Source organism: Atheta coriaria, unplaced genomic scaffold (assembly GCF_025399875.1).
Source record: "Atheta coriaria isolate IRGN ID8LTWV9N9 unplaced genomic scaffold, Caltech_Dcor_3.1 hic_scaffold_8_pilon, whole genome shotgun sequence".
Taxonomy (NCBI): Eukaryota; Metazoa; Arthropoda; class Insecta; order Coleoptera; family Staphylinidae; genus Dalotia; species Dalotia coriaria.
Genome location: NW_027045450.1, coordinates 4,511,087 through 4,532,497, shown reverse-complemented (window position 1 = coordinate 4,532,497; position 21,411 = coordinate 4,511,087). Strand labels below are relative to the sequence as shown.

Here is a 21,411-nt window from a genome sequence, read left to right as displayed (position 1 = left end):
TGCGAGGCACAATTACAATTGTTTGATAAGTAATCGCCGCGCAACCGTCGAGGCGGCGAGTTGCAATCCAAAGAGACCATTATAAATTGGACGCGGCTGTTTCGCACACACAGAGGATGATTACTAATCGCGCTAATTTACTGAGATGCAAAATTGTGCACTGTGAATAGAGGACTGGATAAGTATACGCCATGTGGTGGATCATAGCAATTGAATTTTTGCTTGTTTATAAAGTTTTAATTTTGTTGTCTATTTTTATGGCAAAGTATTGCTTGAGATGACCAGATTACTTGTACTTACTGGGAGTTTGTGGGAAGTATATTTTTGATGACCCCAAAGGGTTAAAAATTAGAAAATTCAAAAAATAAGTTTTTATGGTTTTAAAATGTACTTCTCTATGACCTTAATAAGATGTGATATTTTAAATTTAGTAAAATGATCTAAAAACGCAAATATTTTAGACATTTTGAAATTTTTACTTTTGATGACCCCCTGTATATCAAACTCTCCCTAAAATTGACCGAATTAAGTGGGTTTACTGGCACTTCAATAAAATAATATTTTCAAGTGTCCTTTGAATAAAATGTTTAGTAAACCATCTAAAATCTTCACTTTGAAGCATTTTAATGCTTACTTAAGTAATTTTACTTAGTGGCGTAATACAGGCGCTAGATAAACAATGATTGCAAAATATGATTGCATGTCTTGAGCGCCCGATTGGAAAATGACTTTTACTTGTCATTGTGCGAGATAACGTCCGTGCGTAGCACACAAATAGCTATTTTCTCCTTCGTCTAGCGTTCAAATTGCGGAATAGTTAAGCTACGTATTCGCGTGTGCTCTCAAGTTGGCAACTACTGTGCGCGCCCGGCTGGCAATTATTCAATTTGACACGAAACGCAAAACTCTTGCCCAATCACCACCATTCCTGCCTACAAAATGCATAATTGCAATACTTAAGTGACCAAAGCGGCGAGGATTTAAAATTTTTGAGTTTAAGTGTACTCTCTGAGTTAAGTTTGGTTTGCTGACCGTGGTCAGAGATGCTGCGGCGCATGCGGGCGCGGAGCGCTCGTCTCGAGTTTAGGTTCAAGGTGAAATAATAACGTTGGACGACGACGAGGCAAGGCCTCGCAACGCGGCATGCTCCCTTCGTCTCCAGCGCAGCATCACCGCACAACCACCTCACTGCGCATGCGTTCATGCCTTAAACCAACTCGGACGCTGCTCGGACTTCTCAAGCGCGGCTCTCTTCTCGTGACGCGTCGCCATTTTATGGCGTCTTAAAAAATGAAATGATCACGCGATATCAAGTTACGTTTTGGGCTCGTGCACACGAAACAGAACCCAAACCAAAAATTCATAATTTTTTCCCGGGATTTGTTTTGGTATTCCCGAAGACGTTATTTTATTATTGTCGTACGTGATGTTTGCGGTAAATATTTACTTAATGACTCCCTCGCGAAGACCAATAATATTATCGTAATGACGATAATTAGTGACCGAAACAACCTTGAAATATTTCTATAATATTTCTACACATGCACAACTTTCAACAAAACATCAAATAGTAAAAATCCAGAAAATCCTACCTTATTCCGACGACAGACCCATTCATATCCTCGACGAGTTCCGATAGGACCAAAACCGTGGTCCCAGGCACTTGATTCTGCGGATACTGTAGTAATCCCTGCCCACCACCCTGGAGAACCACGCTGACTGTCCCATTGTGATGATCATGCGGGTCGTTACCATGCATGACACTCTCCCCATTCGCATCAACAAGCACATCATGTACAAGATGCGGATGATGATGCCCGGGCATCTGATGTGCGCTTATACTATTAATAGTAATCTCCCGTGAGCTATCCGCGGAATAAATCTCAACCCCTTTCTGATCCGGCGCGGTTGTATAGATTACAGTTTTATTACCATCCTCATAGATCAAATCAATGGGTGCATCGTGTTTATCAGCCGCGTATAGATCCTCTTCCTTTTCGTACATGACTTCTGTCTTGACCTGAGTGTACATCGGCGGTGGGCTATGTTGGTGTTGCATAGCATGATGCTTGCGGTCCATTTCTTTTTTCAGCTCGATGACGTTCACAGGTGTCATGGTGGCGAGCATTGTCGGCGGGCTAGGCGCATCGGAACGCAGAGGAGAATGGTTTGAACCGTGTGGTGATGCTTGTGATGCCTGTGGTGGCGGTGGCGACATCATACCGTTCATTTCCATCATCCCCGGCGGTGAGGAGGTGTTCACATGGTGCGCGGTCTGCATATCAATGCTGCGTCGGGTCATTTGAGAGAATTTGATTTGATTTTGAAAATATGGCGTTTGCAGAGACTTTGTCTATCACAGAGTTCACTTTGTTTGCACAGAGGTTTGTTTTTGACTTTTATTGCACTTCGTTTACGTTTTCAGTTGTGTATGGCACTAATTACGGATGGCTGAATATTGGGACTTTGGCGTCGAGATCTATTCTATGGCAAAAACCTATAAAATCAAATAAAAACAAAAATCTTATAAGATTTCCATTAACAGACCAGAAAATTAAAAAAAAAAGTAAAATTGATGTAAGATTTTAAATTTTTTTAAAATAAAAAACATTGTTGACAAACATTGTGGTTTGTTATGATTAGGGAATTATCTCATGGCGCCCGATGTGACGTATCAACCTGTATGTATACGCATACATACAGGTAGAACAGGTTGGGGCGTACCGTCGCCATTCAAGCGACCAGAACAGGTCGAGTGTCGGGTTTGCCGGTGTCTAGGCCCAGCGACCGGATAACAGGTACAGTATTATTGTGCGTGCGGTGCGTTTGCGAGAGTCGTGCTCTCGTCGTCATGGTGATTAAACAATAAACAAATCACTAACAAGTTCAATCTAATAGTGTTACCCTAACTTAAGTCTGTTACTTTAATGTAATATCAAGTGACTTACCCTTGAATCGTCCGCTCCCGGCTCTCATCGCGGTGGTGTCTGCTGCACTGCGTCCATCTTGTAAACCTGCCACTAATCCCTACACACGCCGTTTACGTATATAATTACAAAATGTGTTAATCCGCTCGCGTGTTATTAAAGCAAAGTTTGTTTGTTGTGTTTCGCCGACGCGCTGTGCTGTATCAGCACACAGCCGTCCACAGGTTCCACAGGTGTTCCTCGACTAACACGCTCTGCCGACTGCCGGCGCGCCGATCGGCGTACGCAGGTACGCGCTGATCGGCGGGCGTTCGGATCGGTTCGCACCGACGCGATCGACAACAGAGCGCGCAATAACCCCTCAACCCATACAACCAACAGTAACACAAGATGTAAAACGTATGTGGCTGCTTAACGTTTGACCAACAATGCGCTGCAGAGTGAATACACTCTCTTCGTTTGACTTAAGTCTTGCGCGGATGGAAACTACGTGGGAGTTGAAGATAGAAGCGAGATGCAGAGAGTTATGGCCGCTGCGCAGGTACAGGTAACACTCAGGTAGCACCCGGCCAGAGATGCAGACTCCCCAACACTATGTTTTTTTACTTCTTGCGAGTGCTGCGCTGCGCACACACTAGAAAGAGACGTAGAGAAGAAGTCTGTAGACTACAATAAGAAGTAAAAGTAGCCGCGGCCAGACATCGCGATGCCCGCGAGCACGAACTGGGAGGATGCTGTGCGCAACGACGTCGCAGACGAAGAACTAGTCTGTAATTTTGCGTTCATTCATTGCTCATTGCTCGTTCATTACTGCTTCCATTCGCTTCCATTTGCTTCCATTGCTTCTGATTTCTAACTAGACTTAAGTCCAGACTTACCCCATCATCATCATCATCATCATCATCAACAGAAATCTAAAACAAAACAAATAAAAACACATAGAAAATCAAAAGTTGAGTTTGAATATGTTAACTTTGTAGAAATTGATTTAAGATTATTTAAATTAAGCGCAGACGTACGTCTTGTGCGTGACTCTATACTTTCTTCCCCCTTGGGGTCCTGCGGAGTCCATCTGAGACAAGCAAGTCTTAAGTAATGTTTGGTCGCCGCCTACTTTTTACTCTTTGGGTCTTCAGCTGATGCAGCGCAAGGTTTTCTTGCTCGTCGACTGTCGGTGTCTATCTTGAAGTCTTCGTGGTCTTCGCGCCCCATGGCCGGGGCCGTTGTGGGCTCATTACGGTCCATTTGTATGCGGCGAGCGTGCGTTCGATGCTGGGATGCTGGATGACTGCGGCTTCGCGGTGTGTTCGTTTTTATTGCGCGTCGTTTCCGCCAAATGCGACGACTGCGCATATTTTAAACCCTGCGAATGACATGTGTTAGATGTATACTTGGTTGCCTATACTTTTAAAAATTTAAGTTAAATTATTTGAATTAAAATATAAAATATTAATATTAATTAATGTTTAATTACAATTTATTTGATTTTTGTCTAGATCCCAGATTTATAATGAACGTGACCCTGAACTTTAGTTTTCAGTTTGGAGCTTTAACGCGTTAAGCATCACTAATCACCGGCGGACCGAATGATTCCCGATTTCGTTCCGAAGCGTCGTCGTCGTCGTCGTCAAGGACTTTACAAACATTAACGTTGTGGGTTAACCATTAGCGAGAGGAAGCGAGACGCAGCGTTTACGGCTAGCCTTAATGCGGTAATTAATTAGCCGAATTCATATACTAATGCGCGCCACGAAAAATTAATGAGATAATTATCGGAAATTATTTGATGATGCGCGACGTGCAAGCGTCAACGGACGCGGATAACACGTTCATTTCGACAGAGATTTTGTGCTAGTGCACATGCGTAGTAAATCATTAAGTACACAGTGTATAATAAATTGATTGAATATTAAATTGTTTATAGTGTATTATGTTTTTTGTTGTTGTAAATTGTTGATAAATGTCACTAAATTGCATTGAAAGTAAAAGTAAATTTAAGTTTTGTTTTTACTGAAAAACTAGTTTTTGAAAACTTTAATACTTTTATAAGAAAACATGTTATTTTTTATTTTCGTGCCAATTTGATTTTGTAATTAATTATTATCGTAAAGTTTTGTTTTAAAGCGTAAAAACAAAAATATTTAAAATTGTAAGAAGCGCCTTCTTTTTAAGCCGTGGCTATGGCCTGTGACTAAAGTACTTTAGTCACAACCTCGGCCGTCCGTGTTTAAAGCATCACTTTTTGTATCTCAAAACTCTGAACCACCTTTTATCTTGTTTTTTGATTTGCATTAAATAAAAACACTCGGTTTATTAACATAAAATAAATATATTTGATAAAAATTTGTATTAAAATATTCCGTAATAAATTGTTTATAACGCAGCATAAATTAAAATCAACAAATAAATAACCACAAATATTTTATTCGTGCTTTGAACTTTACTTAATTTTCATTTTCGCCTGCTTAAGACACGTGCGTAAAATGCGTGTCATAAATAAATAAAATATACAAAACCAACAGAATTACACATTACTAAACTTTCAACGTCCAAAAACAACTAAAAAGTCTCACATAACACATTTTTAACATATAATCATAAAAAGTAGAATTCTAAAAATAGATTTTTTAGAATTTTACTTAAAAAATGCAAAAATTATGTAAAATTAATAACTTTACACACATAATTAACAATTATTAAAAAATTGTTGCTATGGATATAAACACATAAATAAACAAACATTAATACATTACTAAATGTGATATTAACAGTATAAATTTCAATTTGAAAAGCAAACGGCGAGTCCTTGAGATTGAATATTAAATACGAAATTCGTCGTTTCATATCTTCTTTTCACAATATATCCTTTGTGCATATTCATTCACTCATTCACTCATCCACTCTGCGCTCGCCTCTCTTCATACAATGTGTTCCTCTGCTTATAAAAACATTCTCGCTTACACCAAACAACTAAGTTTCTATTCAAATGCATTCGTGATGTGTGAGTTGTTAGTTGTGCGTTTTAACCATGTGTGAAGCTATAAACATTAAATTTTATTGATGGTGCTTGCACACAATCACGAAGTATAACTAACCACTTATGAAACATTTATAACTTTTATATGTTTTGTAGTTTTTACACTTTTTACAACAACATGAATAAAATTTTGTGGGATTTTTGAATTTTTGAAGTGAAAACTTTTTGAGAATTGTTGAGATTTCAAAATTAATTAAACGGCACTAAAAAGAGATAAACGTATTGGTTCATATGTTTTAGCCTGCGAGGGAATAAGAGAACACAAATATACAGAGTAAAAGGGCATAAAATATGACTAAAAGTGCTAAAAAGTGACATTTTGCATTTTTTACCAATTTTCTTCAATCGCGAATATCTCGTAAACTAAAAGAGATAATTAAGATCCGATCGCAGCGTCTTAATCTACAGACTATTCTCTATCAGATAGGATAGATAAAACGGAAATCTGAGAGATAAAATTTTCATTCTTAAGAAAAAATTGTCAAGGGGGGGTGCTTGATACTTTTTTTCGACGATTTTCAAAAATTCATATCTCTTACACTAAAAGAGATAGCAACCAACGAATCGCTGATTATGAAAGATTAGAAGATTCTCTATCAGATAAAAATATAAAATAATAATATTTCCAATAGTAAAAGGTCAAAAAACGTGACTAAAAGTGCTAAAAAGTGACATTTTTCAAATTTTGCCCATTTTCTTCAATCGCGAATATCTCGTAAACTAAAAGAGATAATTAAGATCCGATCGCAGCGTGTTAATCTAGAGACTATTCTCTATCAGATAGGATAGTTAAAACGGAAATCTGAGAGATAAAATTTTCGTTCTTAAGAAAAAATTGTCAAGGGGGGGTGCTTGATACTTTTTTTCGACGATTTTCAAAAATTCATATCTCTTACACTAAAAGAGATAGCAACCAACGAATCGCTGATTATGAAAAATTGGATGATTCTCTATCAGATAAAAATATAAAATAATAATATTTCCAATAGTAAAAGGTCAAAAAACGTGACTAAAAGTGCTAAAAAGTGACATTTTTCAAATTTTGCCCATTTTCTTCAATCGCGAATATCTCGTAAACTAAAAGAGATAATTAAGATCCGATCGCAGCGTCTTAATCTAGAGACTATTCTCTATCAGATAGGATAGTTAAAACGGAAATCTGAGAGATAAAATTTTCATTCTTAAGAAAAAATTGCCAAGGAGGGGTGCTTGATACTTTATTTCGACGATTTTCAAAAATTCATAGCTCTTAAACTAAAAGAGATAGCTACCAACGAATTGTTGATTATGAAAGATTAGAAAATTCTCTATCAGATAAAAATATAAAATAATTATATTTCCTACAGTAAAAGGTCGAAAAACGCGACTAAAAGTGCTAAAAAGTGACATTTTTCAATTTTTGCCCATTTTTTTCAATTGCGATTATCTCGCAAACTAAAAGAGATAAATGGGATCTGATCGCAGCGTCTTAATCAACGGACAATTCTCTATCAAATAAGCTGTTTAAATAATAATTTTTAATAATAATTTTAGAGAAAAAATTTAAAGAATTGATTTCTAGTTAATGTTACCCAATATTTTTAAATTAAATAAACAGTTATAATTAATAATATATATACTTCTCCACCCTAGTGCCTGTAAACACAACATTAAGCACTCGCAACATCAAAAAATATCCATAATATATTTGTAAACGTTTCTTTCGATTCTTTTCTTTGTTTTCAACCTGTAACTTTATGCGCTGCAATGAAGTTGGAAAACTGATGATGTATCAGTTGAAATTAGGAAAACGCAGGATGAATAAATCATGAGCACATCGAGCAGCAGGCTTTAATAATTACGCGTTCGCTGCTGCCTTCTGCGGGGCACCAACAACAGATCAAAGAAGAGTAAGAAAAGCAACTAACGAACATCACACTCCAGCGTGCGCTGGCCTTCTAGATTCTCTAGAAGCCATCGAGACTTTGGTCTGCGTCTTCGACTTCCACTTAGGTATGGACAATCGAGCGTGCGCGAGTATTTATGCTCGGATTATTTATTACTCTCCACTGGTGCGCACGATACACGCACTTAAGTAAAAAGTTAAGTTATTTAAATTAAACTAAACGAAAATGTAGGAGCTGAAAGGTTATTGAAAGTTATTGGGTTTTAGGTTAGGTTTTAGGTTAGATTAGGTTGATAATATTCTATTACCGCATCGGTAAAGTAGATATTTAATTTTATTCATGTTTGAGTTGCGGTAGAAGTGTTATAGGAGTGTGTAAAATTTAAAAAAATTTAATTTAAGGTTATGATAGGTAAAACAATTTTATTCTGTTTCTACCTAATAATAAAATTACAGTTTTCTGTAATTTTGATCTTTTTGGTAATAAATGAACAAAAAAGCAAAAACTGAAAAGTTATGATATTAGGTTAGGATTTATGTAAGGTTAGGTTGATAATATTCAATTAATATGACGTCAAAGTACCTAGATACTTAAATAGACACCTACTTCATAATAAAAATTACAGTTTCCTGTAATTCTGCTATAATTAATCGTTGATTACGTGTTTGCAAAAGTTCTACCGCCGATTTTTCTGAAATTCAAGTATACTCGATTGCGTGATATCAGAATATATCCCGTACGTCGTTTGGTATTATTGATGGATTTTTTATTCAGTTTATTTTGTTGTTAATTACGCTCCCGAAGAGTTAGCTACCAGAGATCGCATGTTAGCAGTGCATTTCAAAGCCCGCGCGGATGGATAGCCGAGAAATACGCGAGAGCAGCATAATAAGAAGAAGTACGAGTGAGTATAAGAAGAAGAGCAAGTGGTAAGTATTTACAAGAAGTAGACAAGCGGTCACTAATCGAGCGAGAACATCAAGAGTTTGCGGACGTTTCGGACGTTTTCGGATGCGGTTAACTGCTGTGGTGTCAGACAATACTGCACGCGAATGTGTGAATTAGTATTATTCATTTAAAATTCAGAGTAAAATGTGGGGAAAAATAAAATTTTGAGTTAAGAATTGTGTTTTATATTTAAAAAAATGTAAAAAACAAATATTTTTTGATTTTTAAGTTTTTTTCTTTAAATTTCTTAATTTTCTTGTCCAATTATTAAAAATAAAACTTAAATACGTTTGAATCAAATTTTTTACCTTTAATTTTTTTAATTTGACATAAATTTAACCTCAAACCCAAACTATTTACCAACGCCATCTATTGAACAACCTGCCACTACCTATGACATCACCGAACCTTTCTTCCACGTACGCGTAACTTCACATTGTTGAATTGTTTCACATTCGTATATACAATAAACACAACTTCACAAGTAATAAAATTTCACGAGCGAATTCCTCGTAGGCTCCTCTATCGCGATCAACGGCCGTATAACATCGCACATCGCACACATAACCTCACCTCACGCCACAAAAACGCATTGACACTTGAGTGGAGAGTGCAAACAAACACTTCCAACATTCGTAGAAACACCAAGCAGCACTAAAAACACTAAATTATAATCTCCACAATGACATTATGTTAGAAAAGACAAAACGCGTCATGCACATGAGAATAAAACCTCGTATATCATCACTACGAGTAGAGTCACACAAAAAAAATGTAAATTTTCATGCTGACGATACTATTCCAGTTATAGTAATATGAAAACATTATTACTTGGATACAAGCAGTGCAAAGTGCAGAGAGCAAGTTTGAGTTTAAGTTCAAACGTGTAAGTTTGACACTTGTTACTTGCTCGGACAAGAAATTCCACTATGTCTTCCTCGACAATATAATGACAAAAGCATCAAAAGAAAAAAAATTAAATTTTTCCTGGAATTACCGGAATTACTCCTTAAAAACCCAAAAAAACAAAAATTTTATTTTGATTAATTTTAATTTTTTTCTGGCAGTTTATTTAGGTACAAAATCCGTTACGTAATAATATTTTTTATTTCCGATTCGTTTGATGGTCTGTTGTAATAGTTTCCACGGTACTTTATCGCAATGTTTTTTTTTCGCTTGTCCGGCGAGCGTGATATGAGTATAATAAAATTCTCACGGACAGTGCGCGTAAAATTACACTGTGACACATGTGTCATCCAGTTCTTCATTTGTGCACAAACTCGTATGTCCAGTTTCGGGCGGTCCGTTAAGGGTAGCCGCTTGACCCGCGGACCTCGCGCGCTACCCTAATACGTGGGAAAGACGTTCCACGGACATGATAAGACAGACATTCACGGTTTTAGGGGTGACCATCAACATCATGATGGTCAAGTGAATTTCATGTTGATGATAAAAGGGGTGCGACGTGCCGAAACCGGTCAGTTTAATTTTTTTATATCACATATAATAAAAGGGGTTGTGAGTTGTATGATGATGATGAGCACTTGTTAATAATAATTTTTCTATTAATAAAATTCCGTTAGTAATGTTAACTTGACTTAAGCATGGAAAAAATCCCTCATTGCCGTTGCATTTTGCAATCCTTGGACTTTCTTTACGGCTTCTTATTTATTAAAGTGTGCGGTCAAAAATTATGCGCGGACGTCGTCGTCATTCATCGGTCGCGCTGCGAAAAGTTCCCAAATAAAAAATAACCAGCGTCCAGCACGTTGGGCAGATACGAGTAAGTCATGCTATTACACACTGAGTGTCCCAGAAACATTTTAAAACCTCTTTACTTAAATTTAAATTTACTACTATAATGATTATTGCAACACGCTGTGGATAATTGTGTGTTGTTTGTTTGTTTGTTATTTATGCACGAATCTAATCCACGACACGAATGACACGACGCCGCGATACCGTACGGTGTATGGTATGGACGTAGACGTAGAGAAAGCACTTCTTGAGCTTTAGCTTTTGCTGTGTGTTTGGCTTTGGTTTGCGTTGAGATTGAGCTTTTGCGCTTGGTTTCGATGCTGTGGGATAGAAGATGGAAAACTCAGTGGTCGTTAGATCGTGTCTTAAGAAATTGGCTAATAACGCATGCGTTATCGGTTTTATCGTCTTTATCGCTTTATCTCTTCATTCATGAGGAAAAAATCGAGGACTTCACACATGTTTCATCCTGGATTATAATTTATTTGAGACAGGTTAAAAAGTATGGAAAAAATATTCGAAATTTATTGAAGGTGAAGTTTGAGGTCAATTTAAGGTCATTTGTTGTTATTTCTTGACGGTGAAAAAATTGTATTTTGTGGAGGATTTATTAATCTTTATGATGCTGTAAAAATAATATTGATATAATAATTATTTTAGGAAATATTAAATATTTTGTAAATATGAACAGATTGAGATAGAAAAAATATTTTTAAAAACTTTAAGTTTAACACTAATTTAAGTTAATTTATTGTTATATTTAAAAATTAATATTTATATAATTTGATGTAGAATTTAATTGTTTATTTATATTTGTAAACATTTTTATAATCGGATAATAATTTACTGAGATATTTAACTTTTTCTAAATAAAAATAAAAATTAAGAAAATGTATAACTAAACATATATGTATAATAAACGTTTATATTTATTACTTAATAATTAAATAAAATAAAAATGATATGTTGATAAATATCACAATTTTTCCTAATTTACCTGTAGTAAAATGCAGGTTATAGTTGTTACAATTTACCTTAATAACTTTGTTAAACTTCAAAATTACAGAACTTCGAAATTTCTGTGTTTAAATCACAAAAAATTATTTCAATTATTTTAATTTACTGCAATTTTAAGCAGTCTGCTTCCTGTAAAATGAAAATTATCTTTAAACTGAGTTTTGCTCACTTTGATTTTTTACTGCTACGTCTACCTCGTCAGCACCGACGGAAAATTTTCCCCTAAAAGCTCTTCTCTTCTCTTCTGCGTCTTTACCTCTGTGCCCTTCATGGTCAACTCAACTCACTGATACATCCACACACTGTTCTTCTTATTTTTTTTCATCAAGCATGAAACACCATTGCTCTTTTTAACGCTGCGTTTCTTCTTCGTGCTTCATTTCTTTTTCGTCGTCGTGTTTTTTTATACGTTTTACTTCTTTGGATAGCGTGTGCGTGTGCGTTGTGCTCGCGAGCGTTTGCTCTTCTTGCTTCTTTATTTCACGGAGACTCTCTCAAAACAGGTTTTCTCCATCGGTGCTCCTTCTGCAAGCTTCAAGTATCACGCCACGAAGAGGCTGTGTTCACTATGTAGTCAAAGCTTTAAGCTTGAGGTAAGAACGGATGGAAAAATCAATGTTTGGTTGATGGTGGATAACGAAGCAGGATGGAAGACTGGGTGAATATTTTTGTGTCTTCTTCACATGATCGCCCCTTTCATCTTTCCAACGAAATTCACCGTCATATGCGAGATATCTGAATAATTCTTGTAAGAAACTTTGAAGCAGGAAGGAGATGCAGTTGGAGATTAAAAATAAAACATGAAGATATAGACTGACCACTAACTACAAACAGTAAAAAGTAAAAATAATACCAAGCTTAAAAGCATTTAAAGGTTTTATAATTATTTTTAAATAAAAAATGTGAGTTTTAAAAAATATTAAAAATATTTATCATGTGACGCAAGCTTTTTTGATTACCGTTGCATTATTAAACTTAAATTTAATAAAAATTTGCTAAAAACACTTGTTTCATAAGTTTATGTTGTAAATATCAATTCACCTGATGCACTACAGGAATTACAGGATTACAAACGTCTTTTTATAGTGTTTCCGGTACAGTAGTCACTTCTCACTGGTAGTAAATCCCGTTTCGACTGGTTTTTACGTCAGGAGTTGTAAATTAATTTCCGCAAAACCAAATTATACCTAAACTGGTTCTATATCTTTTCTTGTATTGATTGTAGTGTAATTTATTTCATCAATTGAGCTTTTAAACAACTAATTTTATTAATTTTGTCATAAATCTTTGATGTTTTGAGTTTGGTGGGTTCGTCGTTTATTCCACCCTAGAATCTCCACAGTATTTAATTGATGTTAAAGTAAAATCCAGATTTTAATAATATTTTAAATGTTTATTACGTTTATTTTTGCTAGAAATAATTTTATATTATTTTAACGTTAATTATCTAATCATTTATTAGTTCAGTAGTTTTTACAATTCGCTAATTTTAGAAAATTTATTTGGGTTCGTCGCTTATTCCACCCTAGAGTCTCCACCGTACAAAATCTCCGCTAAAAGAAAAACCTGATTTTATTCATAAAAATCATAATTCTATAACCATATTCTATTACTATAAATATTCCATGAATATATATGAATGAATTTGATTCACTCACAATGAATTGATTTATTTTTTGCAAAATCAAACGTAACACTTCTTTTCTTTCTTCCTTCTATAGTAGACTGCATGCTAGACAGCTCTACTTTATATAATACAATTAATACAATGTATTACAAGCTGCGAACAAGATGAAAGATGATGATCAAGAAAAGAAGCGGCACAAAAAAATAATCGCTGCGCGAGGATGAGGATGTAAAAATTATAATAAAATCCGGTTTTGCTTAGAGCCGTAGGACTTTTGGGACCACTACTTGTATAGTATTACGTGTACCTAAGCAAAAACTATTATAAATAAGGAACTATCAAAGATACGCTTTGATCTTCAGCTACCTTTATGGTTTTTTTTTTTGCAGGGCAAAAAAATGAATAGGAATCATAAATTTTAATTTGGACTAGCTTCTTGAATGATTATAATTTATATGAATAGTTATAATCAGATGAATTAATATGTTGCAATTAAATTTTAAACATTTTTTTGTATATTTTTAAAAATATTGAAGTTTTTTTTTATTTCTTTGAGTAAATGTTAATGTTTTAATTAAACTTACGTGCAGTATACTTGGAATTACACAAAGTTCTTTGTTTTTCTTTCATAAAGTTAATTTTCTGTTTAATTTACTTTTTGCTGAAGTGTAAATAAATCATCTATTATCTTAATTACTGGTGTAATAGTATTATTAAAGAAATAAACTGTTACTTGGCGCTATAATAATAATTACCTAAATGTAATCTTAACTAATAATTATAATACTACGTATTATAAATTTAAATTCAAAGATGAGTTTATTTGCTTTTCTACTTCTACCTTTAAAACTCCAGTGTTTCCACGATTTTGAATAACAATAATTGATATTTTAAACACGGACAGTCAAGGCCGTGAGTAATATACTTTAGTCACGGATTTTAGTCACGGGGTGAAGCGTATGTCTGCAGTAATCATCACGTGGCTAAACATTGTTAAACACTCGATTGATTAAACGCTTGCTATTTTTGCTCATAATCAATCTCATGACAAAAACTCCCCATTATTCACTAAATACTTAACATACTATTATCATAACTAATTTTCCTATGAAAAACTACATAATTTAATCAAATATATAAAAAATCATAAAGAATTCGTTTTTTTTTCAATGAGTAAAACAAGCCAAAGTAAAAATAGCTTCTAAAATACGTATTTGTTCACTGATTTGTACCTTATATCCTTTATGCATTGTGTCGTGCGTAAATGTGAAAAATGTCAAACGACTCACCTGATTTAAGCGATTGATTCCGAGTGCTAGAGCGGATTGATTTCAATTGCACTCAAACGATTTCGAACCATTTCAATCGTCTCGTGCGCCGGCGACGCCGCAGCCAACAAGAAAACGTTTCAATCGCTTTCAATAACTTCCATACGCTCGATCTTTGATCACATTCGAATGCGTCCAGTCGCGTTCAATCGCATCATTGCTAATACCAACTTTAAGACGTTTCTGGCGTCTGTTAAGAGTCTGTTTCTTGGATCTACTTGCTTGTGTGGAGTTTTTTCGAGTGGAAAAAACGCGTTGATTTATTTGCACAGCGAAGATAACGTTACTAACGCAAGCTGTACGAGTTGGAGTAACTTGTGAATATGGTTTTTTAGATTTTAGAAAATGCAATTCTGTAAGCGTACATAATTAAATTTTAGTGTTTCGTAATTTTCTTATGCCATATTTTAAAGAAAAATAGTTTTTGTAAATCAACATAAAAGTTTTTCTTGAATACGAATTTTTGTTAAACTAAAACTAAAAGTTTATAAAAATTGTTAAAAATTTAATAAATGTAATAAAATTAAATGGAATTTAGTAAAATTTGAATTTTTACGAGTTTCTTGTGTTTTTTTTTTGTTTTTTTTTTGGTGATTAATAGCAAAGGTGCCTTCTAACTTGACGATAAACGTATAAAAATGCTAATTTAAAAATTATACTACCTCTGTTCTAAAATATTCGCTTATTATTCAATTTTAATTTCATCGTTTTTATCGGTTTTTAAAACCTATGTTGTCGTAAAACTCACACAAAAAGTTTTAATTATCTTTGAAGAAAATCTTTGTTTGTTACTACTGTTTGAGTTGCAGTATAACTTATTATGTGCTAAATGTGAATAAAACACTTCATGCTAATTCAAAGAAATAAGAAATATTAATAATGCACTGTAGCGCCATCTGAAATTCAATTACATAGCTATAACTACAATTGAATTGTCATATTATCTTTCATCCCTTATTTTACACCCTTTAACCTTCATTTTTGCAACAAAAAGTAGCCTATCTTCTTTTCCAAGACCAAAACTATCAATATACCAAAATTTATCAAAATCAGTTCAGTAGTTTTTGCGTTATCTTGTCACAAACAAACAAATATGCACACAATCACATCCAAGTCATAATCCTCTCCTCTACATTTCATAATTTGACATTTTTACTTCTGTAATCATATTTTATATTCCTGTGAATAATGATGAATCAAATGAAATATCAAACGGAATAAAAATGGCGAATTGATCGTTTGAAGTTATAACACATACACACATACGAATACACTGTGTTCACCTTGACCTTCACCAGTTTTGCATAGAATTCCACTCCTCTAATGTGTTTACGAGCGCAATCAATAACCACCATTCCTTCTCTATTCAATTCCCAATTCGATAATCGAATTTGTCGCCCAAAAAAAAGTAACGACGCGACGCCGACGTTTTACATTATGCAAAACTCGCCAGTTGAATTTTTGCGTTTTGGCAATAAACGCAGAACACTCGAGACAAGACGATTGCTTGTTATTTGTTATTGTCCACCAACCACATGAAAACAAATATTTGATACTATGTTGGTTTCAAATTAATTAATTACAAAAAGATTTAAAATTATTTTAATAAAAAAATGAGAAATTTTAAGAAGTTATTATGTTTTAATGTTTCACTATGTAGATAGCGCTAGTAGTCATGGTAATTACAGGTTTCTGTAAGTTTTGACATTGTATAAGTGAGGTTAGATGTAACACATTAAAAAAAAACGTCATAACTTCAAAACTATTAAAGATAAAAATATAATTTTTGTTTCTTTTGATTAACCACAATGAAATCTACAATGAACATGCGTCTAACAATGTGGTAATTTTGAAAGAAACATAAAAAATTGCCAGATGGCTCACATAACCTTAATTGAACGTCAAAAACCACATAATTAACTTTATATAATAACAAAATAAAAGTTTAAACGTTCATCATTTTCAATTTTCTTAAAATCTCCTCATAGACATAAAAAACGTTTTGTGAGCGTGAGTATTGCACAATTAACGCATCGAAAGTTATTACCATTACTGTTATGTGCATACATTAATTTCATTTAATTCTTGATGCTCGATGCTCCATTCTGAAAACATTAATGTTAATGAAATAATCGAACGCATCGTATCGCATCGCATCGCATCGCATTACGTAAGACGATTTCGTATTTTGTATTTTACATCTTCACATTTACGCTTATTAATAAAATCAATGCGAGTGTGAATAATTAAATTGCATCATTAAGCGTCCGAAAGAGCTGGAAACTCAAACGCAAAGGTTTTCGTGATGTCTGACGCTTGATTAAACGCTAAAACTACAAAATGGGAAAATTATTTATTTTATTATTAGAAAGAAAAGTGAGCACTTTGTTAATGTCAACTGTCGGTGATATTAATTGCAGACATTATACACGCATACGCACACGAACAGGAACAAGATGGTTTACTGCGTATCGAATTACCATAAAATTACACGGCGCAACTGACACTTGAGTAATGTAACTTGAGTAATTAAAAAACAAACAAATTAAAATAAATTTACGAGCTTTTCAGATACCTAGCGCCATCTGTAGGAGAATCAATGAAATAATTTTTGTTAAAATTTAATTAAACAAGTTAAATAGTGTTTATCTTTAATAATAATAACACAATAAATAAAATTATTTATATAAATAATTTTTAATACTATTTCTGTTTTTATTTCAACAGTAATGACAAAAATTTTGATTTATTTCAATATTTTAGTTTGGTTTAGTACTGGTAGCGCCACCTGACGTGAAAATATCAAACTAAACTCAAACTACAACCAGTTCTACACTGAAATTAAAGTTGCCTATAACAAAAACTATTTATAACTAAAAACAAAATTATAAAATGTTGTTTTAATGCATAATTTATGCATAAATGCTAATTAAATCTGCATAAATTAAGAAAATGTATTTTTTTACATGTAAATGATTTATTTATGTACAAACAGTTGCGGTTTACGATGTTAATAAAGTTTCATGAAGTATTTATGACTTTAGCCTGCTTATAACTTCTCCTTAATCTTAATTTCTTCAACATAACTAAACTAACATAAGTAACGTTAGTTTGTACGTTAAAATGAAAGTGCAAGCTTTTTAATTACCCGACTGCGCGCTCGCTGGCTGTGCACAACGATTCTAAATGCATTCGAATGCAAATTAATCCAGCGTTTTAAATTTCCAATCCAATCGTTTCGATTATGATTAGAAATTGATATCATCACACAACTGTGATGAACACGTACACACGTGGTACATGAGAAGCGAAACGCTGCTTGTGACCCGCAAATTGTGCGACTCCTCCTGGGAGACTCTTGCAGACGATGAAAACTTATTTATTAATTTTATCATTTCGGTGCGTGGATTTATTGTTCATGAGATGTTCGCATGCTTACTTTCACTGCCATTGCCAACAGCTGCGGATTAAGATGGTGAAGAGTTTTTACAATCGAGTAAAAACTTGTAGTGGATGTATTTTCAAGTCACGTGAAAAAAAAGCGGAATGTGAAAGAAGAAGTTAAGAATGAAGAAGAGGAAGAGAAGAGAAGAGGTAAACGGATATTGTGGTTGTTGTGGTTATTGCAGACATTGTACAGACATTGAAAAATAAAAAAAACCGGATGTTTATAAAAATAATGTGTAAATACTATTCACGCTTAAGAATTGAATTTTCTGCTTGTTAAATTAACATATGTGAATTTTTTTATATTGATTTGTTATTATTTGTGTTGCAATCAATGAAAGTTTAGTATTTTAAAAGAGAAAAAAATCTGTTTTTTATTAATTTTTAGTAAAAATAGTAAATAACCATTGAAAATTAACAAAAAAAATATTTTTTTGTTTTTAAGTCTAAAGATATATAAATAAATAATTGTTTTATACTAAAATAATAACAAAATATTAAAAAATATAAAAATTACGCGTTTTTTACAAAAAAAAATATTTTAAAAGCAAGTCATTAATTAAATTGTCTGTAAAATGTGTAATAATTAAATTAATTGTACGTTTTAAATTTTACATCTTAACTCCACATCTACTTAAGCTGTGTGCTAAATTTGAACCATCTCACACAAGTAGATTTTCTCCAAATTAACGTTTTACTAAACTTAACACACATGTTCTACTTTAAATGTTAATTGGGTTGCATACTCTATAATTATATGCGTACATGTCTATGCGTACGACATAGTAAGAGTGAATCACACATTCTTAATAATCTACCAATCATCAACCATTAACAGCACATAAAACCGCCTCTTGTTCAATTTTAATTTTAATTATAATTTTGTCGTTTTTGTTGTGAATGCATTAAAGTCTTGAATATGAATACTTACATAGTATGCAGAGGTCAAGCGAAGTGTGTTTTGCCATTCGCAGCAATCCTCACCTTCATCATCGCGATCCGCGATTGTAAATCGTAATCAGCGGCTCGTAATCTTACTTTCTTTTCGCCGCCGCGAAACTTCAGCGCGACTCGTGAGTGGAATATTCAGCAATTTAGCTGATTCCGAGCTGTGTAGTGTACCTACTTCTTGCAGTTTTTCTGTGTGCTTGTGTGCTTGCTTGCACTTGACGTACGAGTGTAATAAGTCTACAAGTATGTAGGACGGCGCGGCACGACGCGTCTTTCGTTCCGTTCGTGATCTTGCAATTTTGGAAGTTTCAATTTTACTCTTAAACTCTTTAACTTAAGTTAACAGGCACAGAACTGAAGAACAATCAATCAATAGTGCAGGAATGTGTTGAATACACGTTACAATATTGTCAGAATTAACTTTACTATAGGCAAACAACAGTACATAACCAATTTCTGTAACTATTTAATATTTCTCTTTATGTTTCTAGGGAAGAACTGAATAACTATACTTAAAATCTTTAAAAATAGGTAAAAAGTGTTTATAAATGTTTTAATGGTTGCATATATTTGCTGGAAATACTCAAAAATTCAAATAACTTGTGTTTTTAACGTATTTTTGTTATATTTACTTAATATATATATATATAATGTTCTTGGCTCCTATGTGGAGCATAGAGCCTCACTAAGCGCCCTCCAACGGACTCTGTTTCGGGCAACCGCCTTTGCTTCGTTCCAGCCCATATTTTGGTTTCGGAGCTCCTCTATTGTGGATCTTCGCCAGGTATTGGCCGGTCTACCAACCCTTCTCTTCCCCTGTGGGTTCCATTCTAGCGCATTTCTGGCGATATCTCCGGCGTCTCTTCTCAAGATGTGCCCAATCCACCCCCATTTTCTCTTGCGTATTTGATTTATAATGGGAGTTTCATCACATCGACGGTGCAACTCATCGTTGGAGATTGTCATTGGCCAGAATATGCGCAAGATCATATTTACTTAATAGAAATGTAAAATTTAGTTGAAAATATAATATTTATATAATTTCTAGCGTTTTTCCATCTTTTTTTGCACTTTTTACACATTTTTTACTCTCACATCTATGAAAGTAGATCAAAAATATTCTTAAATGTATTTTTGGTTGCATATATTTGTGGTAAATGCTTAAAAATGTAAATATCATGTTTTGGTGCCTAGACTATACAATTAATTATAAATTAATTTAAAAACCTGTGTTTTAACGTATTTATTATTTCCTATACTCAATAATCATAAAATTTAGTTGTAATTTTTATATTTTTTAAATTTTTTTAGCATTTTTCTCCTTTTTAACACATTTTCAACATTCTTTTACGCTCACACCATACTCCTAAACATTCTAAACATATTTATATTTAATTATACGCTGATTATACTCCATACTTAACTTTTAACCTTTTCCCAAAACGTGTAGTTATGCTTAAAATTTAATTTTTAATTAACATATTTTTACTTTTTATTAGTATTTTTTCTTATATTTTTATTTTAACTTGATTATATTTAATAAAAAATCCTAATAGTTTTAAAGTTATTAATTTATGTGATTTATTTAATCATCAAAATATCATCACTTGTTAACGTCATCGTTGATCACGACTTGATTACACACACACGAGAAAAAACGCTAGAAGTAAATAAAATCGTTTTTATTAACGCAGTTAAAATTAAAATGCGACGTGTGACATGATTTCACACTTTGAATGTGAGTATGAATAAGCAAGCACACAATACGAATGAAAAAAATAAAAAATAGTCGTACTTGTGTGAAGTAACACGTTTCTATGTTTCTTTTTCTTAAATTTAACTTCTATGTTCTTAGTTTGAATTTGACAAGCTGTAAGTTTTAATCTAATCAACTAAATTAATTGAAATTTGTGAGACATACTTTTTTAGTATGTATTTTATCAAATAATCATCAAATATAAATAATTTTTGTCATATTTCGTATTATTTTCTAAAAATGAACATATACCTTCTAAGAACAAAATACCTTCTAAGTCATATTTTTGTGATAAAAAGTAGCCTATATGCCTTTCCTTGATCAGAAGAACCTCCATACAAAAATTTATCCAAATTGGTTGAGTCGTTTCTTAGTTAAAACGATACAAACAAACATTTTTCAACAAATTTTTAAAATTATATTTTTATTGTACTGAAAATCAGTTATCTGTACTTTTGTTGTCATTATTAATAAATAAATTTATGCAAAACAATGAAAATTAATCATAACGGTCCAAATCAATTATTTAACCAAAAACAAAAGCAATTTCAACAATTTTTAACGATAAATTAGACCCATACTCATTAAATATGTTCAGTTTAAACTTTAATTACTACTTTGGTAAACGCTCGTTTAAAAATTAGTGTGTCATTAATTAATGGCGTCTCGTTAAACATGAAACATAAACTAACAGTACTTTTGACGGCTACTTCAGCCATTAAAACCTTT

General features: G+C 33.3%; 1 protein-coding gene and 1 long non-coding RNA gene across 3 annotated transcripts in view; one reads left to right on the top strand and one right to left on the bottom strand.

Annotated features, from left to right (window-relative positions):
• Nucleotides 1-3,171, bottom strand: part of grh (grainy head) — a 36,705-nt gene extending 33,534 nt beyond the window's left edge. For both annotated transcript variants that reach the window (XM_065310481.1, XM_065310483.1), the window contains exons 1-2: nucleotides 2,949-3,171; nucleotides 1,593-2,497 (exon numbers count right to left, since the gene is read on the bottom strand). In XM_065310481.1, the coding sequence (XP_065166553.1) occupies nucleotides 1,593-2,302 (710 nt within the window). In that variant the 5' untranslated portion in view covers nucleotides 2,303-2,497; nucleotides 2,949-3,171. The remainder of the gene's footprint in view (nucleotides 1-1,592; nucleotides 2,498-2,948) is intronic.
• A 109-nt stretch (nucleotides 3,172-3,280) lies between these two features.
• LOC135797898 (uncharacterized) lies at nucleotides 3,281-5,270 on the top strand. The gene is made up of 2 exons (XR_010549644.1): nucleotides 3,281-3,474; nucleotides 4,461-5,270. It is a non-coding gene; the product is annotated as an uncharacterized lncRNA (long non-coding RNA).
• Nucleotides 5,271-21,411: the final 16,141 nt, after the last annotated feature.